At 39.8% G+C, this 15443-nt stretch overlaps 1 protein-coding gene across 1 annotated transcript in view; it reads right to left on the bottom strand.

Annotated features, from left to right (window-relative positions):
- Positions 1-15443, bottom strand: part of ATP10D (ATPase phospholipid transporting 10D (putative)) — a 74449-nt gene that overhangs the window by 35004 nt on the left and 24002 nt on the right. The window contains 1 exon segment of the mRNA XM_065877337.1: positions 5587-5819. Within this exon segment, the coding sequence (XP_065733409.1) occupies positions 5587-5819 (233 nt within the window).

The following is a 15443-nucleotide window of genomic DNA, read 5'->3' on the forward strand; positions in this document are numbered from 1 at the left end:
GGACCCCCTTGCCAAAGTCAGCAGAAGAGAGTGGCAACATCTGAGGCTTCTTTCTCACTCGATACTCAGGAACCTTGTTGCATAGGATTAATGAAGGTCTATGATGATACTGTTATCTAGTGAGTGTGACAGACGCCATGGGTTGGAGCAATATTTCCAGAGGCACCCTTCTCAGAATGTTTATGCGAATTAAGCAAAACCCCAAAGAGTTCCATACTGAAATAAACTTAAGAAATGTTTAAACAGTGCTTTATTGTAGCACTTCTCAGAGCGTTTAATGGGTACCAGGAATCTCCAAGAAGAGGCTAGTATGTGCGGGTCTCCCTAATTTTATTTTTTAGGGACGTTTGTTCTTTGGAACATGATTAGGATTGAGTTACGGACCTTAGAAGCAAACAGTGATTTCATTGTGCCAATGATCTCCGCATTGACTAATAACTGGCTTCAGAACATAAGGACTCTACTGCATTTTGAAGTTACTCTAAGGCTAATGAAGATTTGTAACTTCCGTCTTTGTGACAAAGACATAAGTCAATCTAATAAGTCATTTGGGGAATTTAAGAACCTGTGCTGTGATCATGAGAATAAAAGAGATCCTGGAGCTGACCAAAGCTGGGGCTCTGGTCAGCAAAACTGTGTTTATAAAAAGTAATGTCAAAATAAATGTGAGAAACTCCGGACCATACAAGACCCTAGAAGCATCATAAAATAATATAAAGAAGAGCCCAGAAGATTTAAGGAAAGATACATGTCAAAATGAAACTGCAGGAACAGAATGTTCTTCCACTTTAGTTGCTGTCTCTAAAATAAGTTAATCCCTAGTGACTAAGATATTTAGTTGCTGAATTGAGGAGAAAGTATAGTGTTATCACATGCAATTCTTATCTGTAAGATTATATCACAGGTGTTTTTACCTAAGATCCAAATTTTCCTCATGGAGACCTTCTATTACAAAATTGACTTTTGCTCTTTTTTTTCTATGATGGATAGATCCTACCTTCTCTGAACTCTGATTACTCCAAGAACCAGGCCCAAACCATCCAGCTTTAAATGATTCCATGCATATGTACTCTCCCCACAGGGTGTGTAAGTTCCTCTAAAGGAAGGACCATATCTTATACATTTCTGTACATTTTTTTAAATTGAAGAACAGTTTATTTACAATGTTTCAGATGTACAGCAAAGTGATTCAGTTGTATCTATATCTATTCTTTTCCAAATTCTTTTCCATTATAGGTTATTATAAGATATTGAATATAGTTCCCTGTGCTATACAGTAAATCCTTGTTGCTTATATATTTTATGTATAGTAGTTTGTATCTGTTAATCCCATACTCCTAATTTAACTTTCTCCCCTTTCTTCTTCCATAACCATAAGTTTGTTTTCTGTGTCTGTGACTCTATTTTTGTTTTGTAAATAAATTCATTTGTATCATTTTTTTAGATTCCACATATAAGTGATATCACGTGATATTTCTCTTTCTTTGAGTTACTTCACTTAGTATGATAATCTCTATGTCCATCCACATTGCTGCAAATGGCACTATTTCATTCTTTTTTATGACTGAACATTTCTTGTAGATTTTTGGATCCCTAACTCAATAACTGGTACTTGGATAAGCCATAAAATGTTATTGCTGTACATTACTATCAGACACTTGCTGGTTTTATATTCCATAAAGAAGGGGGTGGAGAAACAGATTGAAAAGATGTTACTCCTTAGAAAGCAAATACATAAACCCCTCCCACTTGACCTCAAACAGACATTTTTTTAATGCAGAGAAAATGGGTACTCCTAATTAGGGAATACAGAACACAGTGTGGACAGCTTCCCATAATTGAACTAAGCCTTATCTATTTCATGGTGGGAGTCCAACATCTTTGTCCTCATTTTAGATAACATCTGGCTACTTGAAATTTTAGATTTACCCCCATGATTCATATTATGCTTTCCTACCAGCTTGCAGATTTCACATTCACCTTTCTTTCTTCCTCTCTCCCTCCCTTCCCCCCCCTCCTTTCTTTCTTTTTTCACCCTATATAAATCCAAATTAAACAAGCAAATGTTGGCCAAGACTTCTCTTTGCCATCTCATAGTGTCTGCCAAAGCTTTTGGGTAGCCTTACTCTATACTGAATGTTAAGTTTGTTTTAAAATTGAGTGATTAGGATGCATTTTAATTGTTTATGCGAAATCTAAAATGTCCACGGTTTAATAATGGACAAAGATACTCCACGTGGGAGATCGTTGACCAAGCTCTAATACTGTGCCCTACTCCCCACCTAGCTCCACCTGTACCTGAGGGTTTTATTTCATTTCCCACTGCCACCCTCACTTTAAATATAGACACAAATGCCTTCTCCTTCTGATTCCTAAATACCACAGACCTGAAGAAAAAAGACAAAGGCCAATAACTGCACATGGACAGCTCCTCCTCCACACGACGTCCTCCCCAGTTCTGTGGTTCTGAGCCTTTGCACATGCTACACACTGTCTGCCCCAAGTGCTTTTCCTTCCTTTTCTACTGTGTAACCCCCTACTCATTAGTCTAATCATAAGTTACATTTTATCGCTTTTTTGCAGCCTTTCTGGATATCTTCTCACCCTTGTAGAGTTGATCATTCCCTTCTTTGTGCCCTCACTATACTCTGAATTAACTACCATTACTGCATCTTTAATACAGGGTTATCTTTATTTACTTATATGTCTGCTTCCTCTACCTAGAACAAAGCTGAAGGCTGGGGGCATGTTTTATTCATTTATATCCCTGGTCTAGTATTATGCCATTGTCTTCCATTAGTCCATTAATTAATTCACTCCTTTTATAAACATTTATTGTTGATCTATGGTGTCAGGCACTCCTCAAAGAAAGAGGGGTGCACAGAAGAGATGGGATCCCGGGTATGTGGAACTCACATTCTAGGTAGGGGAAGCACTAACCTCTAAACATATAAGTAAATTGCTTCTAGATTGAGACAAGAGTGGGAGGGATGGAATGTACTTTGGATTGCGTGGTAGCTAAGATTTACTGAGGAGGTGACATCTGAGCTGAGACCTCAGTGAAAAACAAAGAAGGAAACAGACATATAAAGATCTAAGAGGATAACACTCCAGGTAGAATGAATAGCATGCTTGCTGAATGAAAACTTCTAGAGGATTAAAGAAGCATAAAAACACTGACTTAGAAAGTTAAGGTTTCTATTTCTAAAATAGGTCACATGAACCCGGGACTCACGGTCCTCAATGACATTCTAACTCCCAAGGCCGGCGTACCTTGGCCAGCACCCTGACCTCAGATCCTCACTCTCTGACTCTCACCTTACCTCCCCCATGAAGGGCGCCATCTTCCAACCTTCCACTTCTGGACATCACAGCTCTCAGTGTGCTCTCAAGCTGGTGTTCTCAACCTGGGCTCCATGGATGGACTTTTAGAATCATATGCACAGTTTTTACGGATGCTAATTTTTCAGGTCAAAGGATCTATAGCTTTCTCAAAATAATCGTTAGTCTCCAAGAAGGATAGAATCGGCTTGTCTAGAATAAGAGTGAGAGATGGTCTCATAATTCAAGGAAGACCTCTTTATTCTATATGTAAGGGTGTAGTATTGAAAACACAAAACAGAACAGCAATCCCAGAGCATCTATATAATCAGCATGACACACGGCATTGAAGTACAGGGCAAGTGAAAACATGAACTGAATGGGAAGACTGAGCCTGTTGAGCAGTTTCATATAACCACCTTCACGATACCTTATTGAGAGTGGACATGCGAGGCACTGACCTCAGATGCCGGGGATTCAAGATGATTTAAGTCCTTGCTCTCAAGGAGCAAGGTCTATGTCAGAGGCAGAAATAAGGCCAATGTCATGAGGACTAAGGGGCTGAAGGGCAGGAGGGACTGTGTAAACAGAACTTAGAAGCTGAGAAAAGACAGTCTGAGAAATCTTCAGGAGAAATGATATTTAAAGAAGGAAGTATTTCATCAGATCTGGTAGACAGAGGTAGGCAGTGAGGGGAGAATAAGTTTTAGATGGGAAATGGTACAAAAACCATAATGACTTTAACCTAGGAGACAGTCCTTTGTTCCAGGAAGAGAGGCTGAATCAGGAAACCGCGAGGGAGACCATGGCACAGTCCCACCGGGTTGCTAATACCCTTGACTTCCAACCAAACATGAGTCACTATGTGGTTAAATTCAGGTGGGTGGGAAATAAAAGATCAGCAGGGCTTCCCTGGTGGCGCAGTGGTTGAGAGTCCGCCTGCCGATGCAGGGGACACGGCTTCGTGCCCCGGTCCGGGAAGATCCCACATGCCGCGGAGCAGCTAGGCCCGTGAGCCATGGCCGCTGAGCCTGCGCGTCCGGAGCCTGTGCTCCGCGACGGGAGAGGACACAGCAGTGAGAGGCCCGCGTACCGCAAAAACAAAAAAAAAAAAACAAAAAAAAAAGATCAGCAGAGGAATGGGCAAAATTGATAAAATAAGAAGAAAACAGATACCTATTTCTGATACAGCCTGAAAATCAGTACAGAGAAGAGGTGGTGTGCATTCTCCCCCAACCCTTTTTTTTTCAGAAATTGGAGAAAAATTAAGTCCAGATGTTTGGAATAGCTCGACATATGGCAATGATAGAATGTAACAGGTATGATATCCTTAGAGCCACAGAAATGCACAGGATGAATTGCAGTGAAATGATCTTCCTAGTTGCTGAAATTGTACATTTGGTGGAACTTTGAAAAGAGCCAGATTCCCCTCAAGGCCTTTCCAGGACGAATGAGAGCCCTGGGGTCTATTCAGATCATATCTCTACTATGAAATTCTATATAAATTCAATGGAGAAACACAAAGTTTCCCCAAAGCTGTTTCTTTCTTGTTATGTAACTTATTTCAGAGGTCACCAACTGCTTACCAGTCTCATAGCTGGGGAATCTTCATCTTGGTTAACACAAGGGTTAATGAAATGTGGAAGGCAGTTGAAATTTTATAGAATTTTAAGCATAGCAAAACTTTTGATTTCTAATTCTTTCACACGAGTATTTTTCCTCTTTCCCATCTTCCACATGGTCCTTCTTCTATGTTTTCCCCTCAGGACTCAAGAACACACCCTGTTGAGCTCTGATATAGAAATATTAGAAAATGACCTTCTCAGGACTAGGAATGGGGAAGAGAGCACAGATTTGGTGGATCTGGGGGAAGACTGCAAAGCGATAAAAAGGCCTTGGAGGATACCAAAAGGCTTTTGAATTTCCCTATCAGTTAGACATACTTACCTGTCTATAGATACCTCTGTGGTAGTTTTGCTGGTTCTGAAAGTGAGCCATGATCCTTAAACCAAGGCTACTTTCTCCGGGCTATCAACCCTGACCAGAAACATTATGTTTTTTTCTGAAATGATATACTATCTCTCAACACTGAATTATCTCCAAAATTAGGACATTGTGAGTGTGTGGCAGTCACACGGAGCTGCACTTATGCAGTCTCCTCTCAGGTAGAAAAGACAACAGCGTTTGGCTCTATTATAATTACAAGGATATTCTTTCATTATTAACCGTGGACAGACAAGATTCACGTCATGCATTCACACTTACAATGGGGCTACTGAAAGCAGCCTGTCTGGAATGAGGGACTTCACTGGCTCCACCTCCTAGAGCAAAACAGCTCCCAGTAAGATGATTTGAGGATATACTTCCTAAAGGTCCACTGCGAACCATCCTGCAGCTGGGGGCCCTTGGTTTCGCCATATTGCTGAGGGAGCCACTGGGAGTGTCATCAGAATCGTCATCTTCAGAGGCAGCTTCCTGATAGGACTCTAGCCTCTTGGCTGAGGGATAAAAATCACACTGGGTCATTCCCTGAGAGGAAACTCTCGCAGGCTGAGTATGTCAGGCACTTACTTCAACAGCTATTTCACACCATCTCCTCCCATTTTAAACCTGGCCTCCAAACTCCTCCAATACTGAGTGAATGGACTTACATCATTGAGAAAGGTAGAATCAATCAGAGAGGAACTCCCTTCTCTCCCCATTGTCAAATCTACCAACCTATCTGCATCTGTACCCAAACTCTCTGCCCTCCCTCATACTACTACGGATGAAGTTTCAAACGCCAAACCCTTCACTGTGAACTGCATGCCCTTCTCAAGCGCTTCACTCTTAACAACTCTCCCCCTCTTTTACTTTCACAGTCTCTCAACTAGTCTCATGGCTTTCTGTATCTCTCCACGGACACTGCTCTTGTCAAGGTTGTCCATGAGCTAGCTCCATGTTACCAAACCCAGTGACTGCATCTATTCATATCTTTTTTGAATTCTTAGCAATATCCAATGTCCTCTCCTTTCAAATGTCTCTTTCGGTTTCTCTTGATACCACGTGTACTGTTTTTCCTCCTGCTTCAGTGCGGCTACTTCTTAGTTTCTCCTGCTGTCTCCTCTTCTCCTCAGTCCTCAGATACTGGATGGCTGCAGGAGCTCCTTCCCTTCACTACCTATATACTCTTTCTTGGTGATGTCATCTGGTCCCCCCCACCTTTGAAATATCATCTCTGTGCACAAGACCCCCAAACCTATTCCTTCAACTCTAACCTCTAATTAGAATTTAGACTCAGACATCCAACTCTCTACTTGACATTTCCAGTTGGATGTCCATGAGGCTCTTCCAGCAGATATCTGCATGGCTCACCCCCTTACAACTTCAAGGAGACTTGGAGGTATCCCTTTGTCAATGAAGCCTTCCCAGATCTAACCACACTGTTTGTTACATATCCTACCCTAGCACTTAGCACCATCTACACATCATATACCTTATTTTTAATTTTTTGAATCATCCATTAGAATATAAACTCCAAAAGGGCAAGGAATTTTGTCTTTTGTTAATCTTATATTCCTAAAGCCCAGAGAAGGGGGTGATAGATACACAATAAATAAACAATGGACATCTTAAATTTGGTATATGGTAAATGTAGACCGCTTCCTCTCTTCCTCCAAATCACCACCCCCGCCTCAATTACTCTTTCTCTGGTCTTTCTCATCTTTGTAAATGGTACCTAAATATCTACCTAGCTGTTAACACCAGAAATTGAAGATTCTCCTTGATTTTTGTTCCCTACGCCGCCCCCCACTCCCACACTCAGAGCATCACCAATAGCTGTCTATTATTCATCCAAAATATATCCCAAATATCTAAACTTCTCTTCACCTCCATTACCGTAATCCAAGCCACCATCATTAAAACAGTAGCTAGAGTGATCTTCTAAAACATAAAGCAGATCAGACCACTCCCTGCACAAAACTTTCCAGTGGTTCCACAGTTCACTTAGAATAAAGTCTGACCTTCTTATCCTGGTGTACCTAACTCAAAATGATCCAGCCTAAGCTGACCTTTCTTTTTTTTGTGTGGTACGCGGGCCTCTCACTGCTGTGGCCTCTCCCGTTGCGGAGCACAGGACCGGGGCACGAACCCGTGTCCCCTGCATCGGCAGGCGGACTCTCAACCACTGCGCCACCAGGGAAGCTCCTGACCTAACTTTCTAACTTTCTTGCCGCTCCTTCTTCTGCACTAAATCCAGCCTCACTGGCCTTTCTTTCTTTACTTTGAATATTGCCAAGCTCCTTTCAGTCTGAGGACCCCTATACTAGCTGCTCCCTCTGACCGGAAGGCTTTTACCCCTGAATTCAAAGATCATGTCATTCAGATCTAGGCTCTGATATCCCCCTTAGAGAAGCCTTGCTCAACCATCCAAAGTAGCCTTCTGCTCATTCTATATTATATCCCCCATTATAATTTTCTGCATAGCACTTTTCACTAATATATTTTTTTTAAAAATTTATTTGTGACAATTTTCTCTGATATAAGTTCTATGAGAGGAGGGGCCTTGTCTGTCTTGTTATATGTGCTTGTTTGGATTGCTAGTTGCCTGTATTCAGGCTAAGTCTAGCTACTGAATAAAGTATAGCTTTTGGCAAGTTAATTTATAAAATAAAGAACATTTGCATATCCTATTTAATAGTTTTTGTCTATACTTTTTAAGGACAAGGAAAGGCTAAGATTCTGTGTTCTAGAACTAACTCTTCCAAAGACTGAGTGGCTTTTCAGCAAATCACTTGCTTTTTCTAGGCCTCTGTTTTCTTATTAGAAGAATGAATAATCTGGACTCAATGACTTCAAGATCCTTTCCAGTTCTGCAGTTCGGTAAGTTTCATTATATTCTCTGCCTAAAAAGTACAGACTATTTCCCTGTATGACATTTCAGCTTCAAAAACAGATACACTTATTGTGTCCCAGACATTCTGAAGTTCTCCATTCTTACCTGTGCCTTTGCTCAGGACGTCCATTCTCTTCCTTTCTACTTACATCAATCTCGCACATCTTTAAAGGCTTGGTTCAAATGCCAGTTCCTCACTGAAGACCTCTGTAACTGTACTGGCTCTCATCCATACCACTCATTGGTACCACTGTATAATTTCCATGTACTACTGAATGCTACTATGTGTCAGGCATTTGTCTCATTTAATCACTATAACAACTCTCGGAGGTAGATATTATTAATACCTTCATTTCAGAAATAAAGAAATCAAAACTAAGTAATTTTCCCCATCTCACAAAAGTGATACAGATCAGTCTTATAGCCAGTTATATTAAAATCTACAGCCAGCACTGAGTCTTCATGCTATAGTTTCTAAATGTAGCCCAAAAAGTTAATATGTATTATTCCTTATTATTTCACATGGTCAATATCCCCTGCTCGATTTCAATGAGTACATGTTTTGTAGTTTAAATAATGAGTAATGAGTAAATGAATGAGTAATGAATAATGAGTAAATATATGAATAGACATATGAATAATATCCTTAGCATCAAGGGAAAGTTGCAGGGTAGGGAGTTAACATTTACTGAATATCTCCTTTTCATCAAGAACCTTGCTAGGTCCTTTAATTTTTTTTTTAACTTTTTATTATTGTTATTTTTTCCCTTCCTTTTTCACACTTCCTCTAGCTTACTTTTTTTTGTTTGTTTTGTTTTTTGATTTTTTTTTTTTGCGGTACGTGGGCCTCTCACTGCTGTGGCCTCTCCCATTGCGGAGCACAGGCTCCAGATGCGCAGGCTCAGTGGCCATGGCTCACGGGCCCAGCCGCTCCGCAGCATGTGGGATCTTCCCAGACCGGGGCACGAACCCATGTCCCCTGCATCGGCAGGCGGGCTCTCAACCACTGCGCCACCAGGGAAGCCCCCTCTAGCTTACTTTGATAATCCTTGGCCACCTGTCCAGGACCATTGCCTTTGATTGTGTGGGCTGTGCTAGGTTCTTTATATAAACAACTATATATATAACTGTATCTCTATATGTTTTGTTTTTATCTTTAAAATAATGCTATTGTACATACTAGAAACTATCGCTGTTCCACTTGGCAGTAAAACAGTAAACAGTTTCGGTGGGTAGAGTTAGAATTTGAATTTGGGTTTTCGTGATTCCAGAGTCAGTACAAGTATCCATTGTGTTATATGTCCTTAGCAGTTACTGGTACACAAGCGGTTAGCTCAGTGATTCTCAGCAAGGGGTGAATTTGTCCCCTAGCGAACATTTGGCAATGCTTGTACACAATTCGGTTGTTACGTCTTGGGGAGAAGTGCTACTGGCATGTGGGCAAAGGCCAAGGATGCTTCTAAACGTCTTAAACAGGTCCCCATAAGAGTCATCCGGCCCACAATGTCAATAGTGCTGTGTTGTTCAATCCTTGAGCAGCTAAAGAAATTTACTGATGATGTGATAGCATTTTAAGAATAATTAATTAGAATGCTACACAACATATATAAACGTGAAGGCTATACGTTAGGAATTTCCCATAGCCATCATTAGGGAACCAGTCATCGTGCAACTGTGTAATTAGTATAAGGCCAGATGGCTGAGCTGTTACTGTAGGACAAACTTGCTCAATAAGTAGAACTGCAAGAGAGAAATTTTAAAAGACCTGGAGTAACTCAATCTTTAATAATTTTGTGGAAAGCTATGAGAAATAAATCCGTAAAGTTACAATGTGATTCAGAAAACATAGCTACTAAGACCCATACTTTTAGATTCTGAAAAATTTTTTAAAAATTGGGTATGAGGTTTATTATTATACTGATAAACAAAATCTATCCAAATGATCAAGACTTACTATGTCTCGTAAAGTAGATTCTAGTTAGTTCCATGAATGCCTCAAAGTGGCAAAAGAATTCTTGCTTTCCAGCTCGTAAGAGAAAATATACAAAGTCTGTAATCTTTCCTTTGTCTCAAGGTAGGTACTACATTAGGTACTACGTTGACTACTTTATTTCTCTCTTATTTAATCTTTCTCTTCTCTTCCAATTCCCCTCTTCAAATATCCAGTTAACCTGCTCACAGCCTGTAATTTACAATTTTTTGATATCTGGAAGAAGTGAGCATGAGACTATGGAACAAAACATTTACCACACGTTTCAATGTGCTCTCCAAAGGGCCAAACACAAGGGTGAACGGCACAGGACACTCAGATTAACTTCTTTCAACTATATCATCCGCGTATCCTCAATCAAACATTTTGCTATGAACTAATCCCCCAAATATTTCCAGCATTCCAACTTTCACCTGCTTGTAAACAGCACATTCAGCTGAGTTTCTTTCAACTGTATCATCCACATACCCTTGACACAAAATCTTTCATCCTAAACTAATTCCTCACATTTCCAGCATTCCAGGAATTTGCCCAGTATCTCCAAGCCCCAAACCTTGATCAGTGCAAAACCACCTCCAAAACTGATTGCCTGAAAATCAAAACAATATGGAAAGAGAACACTGACCTTAATCGCACAGCACTTAAAAAGATATTATGTTTCCGCGCCCGTCTCCCACATTGGACCATGAGTTCCTCAACACACAAGCCTATTTCTTATTTTGACAATAATAATTGTGACAATACTAGCAGCTAATACTTACAAAGAATTTATTCTGTGCCATGCTCTAAGTGCCTTTTCATGATTTATCTTCTCTTATCTCTTAACCACCCCATGAAGTAGATCTATTACTGATCCTTTTTATTGTGGCCCAGAGAAATTATATAAATTGCCCAGGGTCACACAGCTTGCAGGCAGTGGAGATGGGAATCAGCCTCAGGAGGCTTGATCCCCAAATCCTTGTTCTTGGAAACTACTAAATGATGCCACCATGTACATCAGATTCACAAACTGCATCATAAAAGCACTGTGTAGACACACCCAAATTGAGGGACATTCTACAAAACCCCTAAACAATGCCCCTCAGAACTCTTAAGGTCATCCAAAAAAAGGAATGGCTAAGAAACTGTCAAATCTAGAGGCACCGAAATGATGACTAAGTGTTACGTGATTTCCTGGATGGGATCCTGGGACAGAAAAAGACCTTTGGTAAAAACTAAGGAAATCCCAATAAAATATGGATTTTGGTTAATAATGAAGTATCAATATGGGTTCATTACTTATGACAAACGTATCTTAAGACTAATGTAAGATGTTAAGACAAGGGAAACTGGGCAAGGGAGCATACTGGAACTTTCAATAATATCTTTATAACTTTCTGTAAACCTAAAACCATTCTCAACTAAAAAGTTTATTATTAAAAAACTTTCAGTAATCTTTTAAAGGAGTTTAAAAACTGTTTAACACACATATAAATCACGTGGGGATATTGTTAACTGAAGATTTTAATTGAAGCTTTAAATAGGGGCTTGAGACTCTGCATTTCTAATACACACCTGGGTGTTGATGATGCTTAGTCCATGGACCAAATTTATAAGTTACAAGGTTTTAAAACAAACAATGGTGTCATCAGATGTGTTTAGTTCAACGGCATAAGGGTAAGGGGTTATTTCCCAGCAGCAACATTTTAAATGGAAATATCTCCTAGTCAATTCTTTTGCCAAAAAATCCTGAAAGCTTAACTAAGTTTCATTTCAGTGAAAATAACGTCTCAGGGTTAAATTGTGGGGAAAACTAGCCCCTATCATTACTAACACCAGCATTTAGAGAAAGAGAGAGACAGACAGACAGAGACAGAGAGAGAGAGCACGTGCTTGTGTGTTTGTGTACATATACTTGTTTTAAAACCATTACTGACAAGAGACCAGGAGCTCTGGATGTATCTGTGGTAGAGAAGTGTTCAGAGGCAAAGTCAGCACCTCATAGAGGTGGTGTATGTAACACCCCATGGCTCACAAACAGTTATCTCATCAATTACAGTTCAGCCCGGATGGCATTTAATTCTCAGTCACTCAGTATCTTCCCTGCACGAGGGGCCACAGAGAGAAGTACTCACTGGGCAGGACCGTGTATATACAGGGACAGGTGTGGGAGAGGGCTGGTACTAGCACTCTTAGATGCTACAAATACAAAATTTAAAACCCAACAAATATAAAAAATAATGCAGTGCTTCCCGCCATGTATTTTGTGAAACATTACTTCTGTAAGATACTTCTCAAAAACAGGGATCTATAATCAGATAATCTTGGAAAATAATAATCTCACAAATGGACAGAGGGGTTTACCTACAGCGATGTTCACTGCAGCATTGTTTGCCACAGCAGATGACTGCTGACAACCTAAACTAATGGTTGGTTAGTTACATAAATTTTGGCAATCATTACAGTACAATATGGCATAACCATTAGAAAAATAAGGAGAGAATAGAAAGGCGATCATGATGAAGTCTTAAGAAAAATGGTTATACAAGTCAAAGCACACTGTAATGCTATTTTGTTTAAAAAACATATATATTAATGTTTACAGGAAAAAGACTCAAAAGAAATGTGCTAAAATGTTAATAGAGGTCCAATCAGTTTGGTGGGAGTTTTGCTTTTTTTTTAAATTGGGGTATAGTTGCTTCACAATGTTCTGTTAGTTTCTACTGTACAGAGAAGTGGAGCTCTCTCTGCTATACAGCAGGTTCTTATTAGTTATCTATTTTACACATATTAGTGTATACATGTCAATCCCAATCTTCCAATTCATCACACTGCCACCCCTACCCCCCGCTTTCCCTCCTTGGTGTCCACACATTTGTTCTCTTCATCTGTGTCTCTATTTCTGCCTTGCAAACTGGTTCATCTGTACCATTTTTCTAGATTCCACATATATGTGTTAATATACGATATTTGTTTTCCTCTTTCTGACTTACTTCACTCTGTATGACAGTCTCTAGGTCCATCCACGTCTCTACAAACGACCCAATTTCGTTCCTTTTCATGGCTGAGTAATATTCCATTGCATATATCTACCACATCTTCTTTATCCATTCGTCTGTCAATGGACATTTAGGTTGCTTCCATGTCCTGGCTATTTGCTACTCCAGCTTTCTTTTGATTTCCATTTGAATGGAATATCTTTTTCCATCCCCTCACTTTCAGTCTGTATGTGTCCCTAGGTCTGAAGTGGGTCTCTTGTAGACAGTATATATACGGGTCTCGTTTTTGTATCCATTCAGCCAGCCTGTCTTTTGGTTGGATCATTTAATCCATCCACATTTAAGGTAATTATTGATATGTATGTTCCTATTACCATTTTCTTAATTGTTTTGTGTTTGCTTTTGTACGTCCTTTCCTTCTCTTGTGTTTCCCACTTAGAGAAGTTCTTTTAGCATTTGTTTTAGAGCTGTTTTTTTGGTGTTGAATTCTCTTAGCTTTGCTTGTTTGTAAAGCTTTTGATTTCTCTGTCAAATCTGAGTGAGATCCTTGCTGGATCTACCCAGCAAGGGTAGCATCGTTGTAGGTTCTTCCCTTTCATCACTTTAAATATACTGTTCCACTTCCTTCTGGCTTACAGGGTTTCTGCTAAGAAATCAGTCGTTAACCTTATGGGAGTTCCCTTGTATGTTGTCATTTTTCCCTTGCTGCTTTTTAATAATTTTTGCCTTTAATTTTTGTCAATCTGATTACTGTGTGTCTTGGCGTGTTTCTCCTTTGGTTTATCCTGCCTGGGACTCTCTGCGCTTCCTGGACTTGGGTGGCTATTTCCTTTCCCATGTTAGGGAAGTTTTTGACTATATTCTCTTCAAATATTTTCTCTGGTCCTTTCTCTCTCTCTTCTCCTTCTGGGACCCCTATAATGTGAATGTTGGTGAATTTAATGTTGTCCCAGAGGTCTCTTAGGCTGTCTTCATTTCTTTTCATTCTTTTTTCTTCTGTTCCACGGCAGAGATTTCCACCATTCTGTCCTCCAGGTCACTTATCCGTTCTTCTGCCTCAGTTATTCTGCTACTGATTCCTTCTAGTGTATTTTTCATTTCAGTCATTGTGTTGTTCATCTCGTTTGTTCTTTAATTCTTCTAGGTCTTTGTTAAACATTTCTTGCATCTTCTCGATCTTTGCCTCCATTCTTTTTCCAAGGTCCTGGATCATCTTCACTATCATTATTCTGAATTCTTTTCCTGGAAGGTTGCCTATCTCCACTTCATTTAGTTGTTTTCCTGGGGTTTTATCTTGTTCCTTCATCTGGGACATAGTCCTCTGCCTTTTCATTTTGTCTATCTTTCTGTGAATGTGGTTTTCTTTCCGCAGGCTACAGGACTGTAGTTCTTCTTGCTTCTGCTCTGGTGGGAGTTACTGATGGCTTTAAAATTTTCCTTTTTTGGCTTATATGAAATTTTCTAAAAATATTGCTTTTGTAATAAAAATGCAATAAAAAATATGGAACAATGCAGAATATCATATCCAGTATGATTAGCTATTTTTCACATTGTATAGTGATTATATGATACTCAATGTTTTATCCTTCATACACACAAGTAACAACAAAAGCTGGCTTAAAATATATTTACCTAAGAGGAAATATAGTTTATTTTTTAAATTTTGGGCAGGTGGATGTCTAAGTTGAACACTACTGGCAGAAATCATAATATCTGTAGTCTTAATAATAGATATAATAATTGATAAGACTGATTTCATAAAAATATAAAACTTCTCACAAGAAGTGACACCCTAAGCAAAGTTAAGAGGCTGTGGTAGACAGAATTCTAAGATGGCCCCCAAGATTCCTGCCCCACCCCCGTGTACACACCCTGTAGGATAGCATCTCACTTCTATGATTAAATTATGTTACCTGACAAAGGTCAGAGGATTTGGCAGATATAATCAAGTGTCTAGCCAGTTGAATCTGAGTTAATATAAAAGAAGCCTATCCTAGGTAGCTTGACCTCATCAGGTAAAAAGAGGTGCCACAACTTACCTGAAGTCAGAGACTCAAAGCTAGAGGTTTGGCTGGTAGCCTTGAAGAAGTGAACTGCCATGCTGTGGAGAGGCCACATGGCAAAGGGATGGTAGGCCACCTCTATGAGCTAAGAATGGCTCTAAGCTGACAGCCAGCAAGGAAGCAGGGGCCTTAGTCCTACAATCTCAAGACACTGACAACTCTAAAACCAGGAAACCAAAATGAGGACCCTGGGTCGCAGATAAGATCATAGCTCC

The sequence above is a fragment of the Phocoena phocoena genome, chromosome 5 (assembly GCF_963924675.1).
Source record: "Phocoena phocoena chromosome 5, mPhoPho1.1, whole genome shotgun sequence".
Taxonomy (NCBI): domain Eukaryota; kingdom Metazoa; phylum Chordata; class Mammalia; order Artiodactyla; family Phocoenidae; genus Phocoena; species Phocoena phocoena.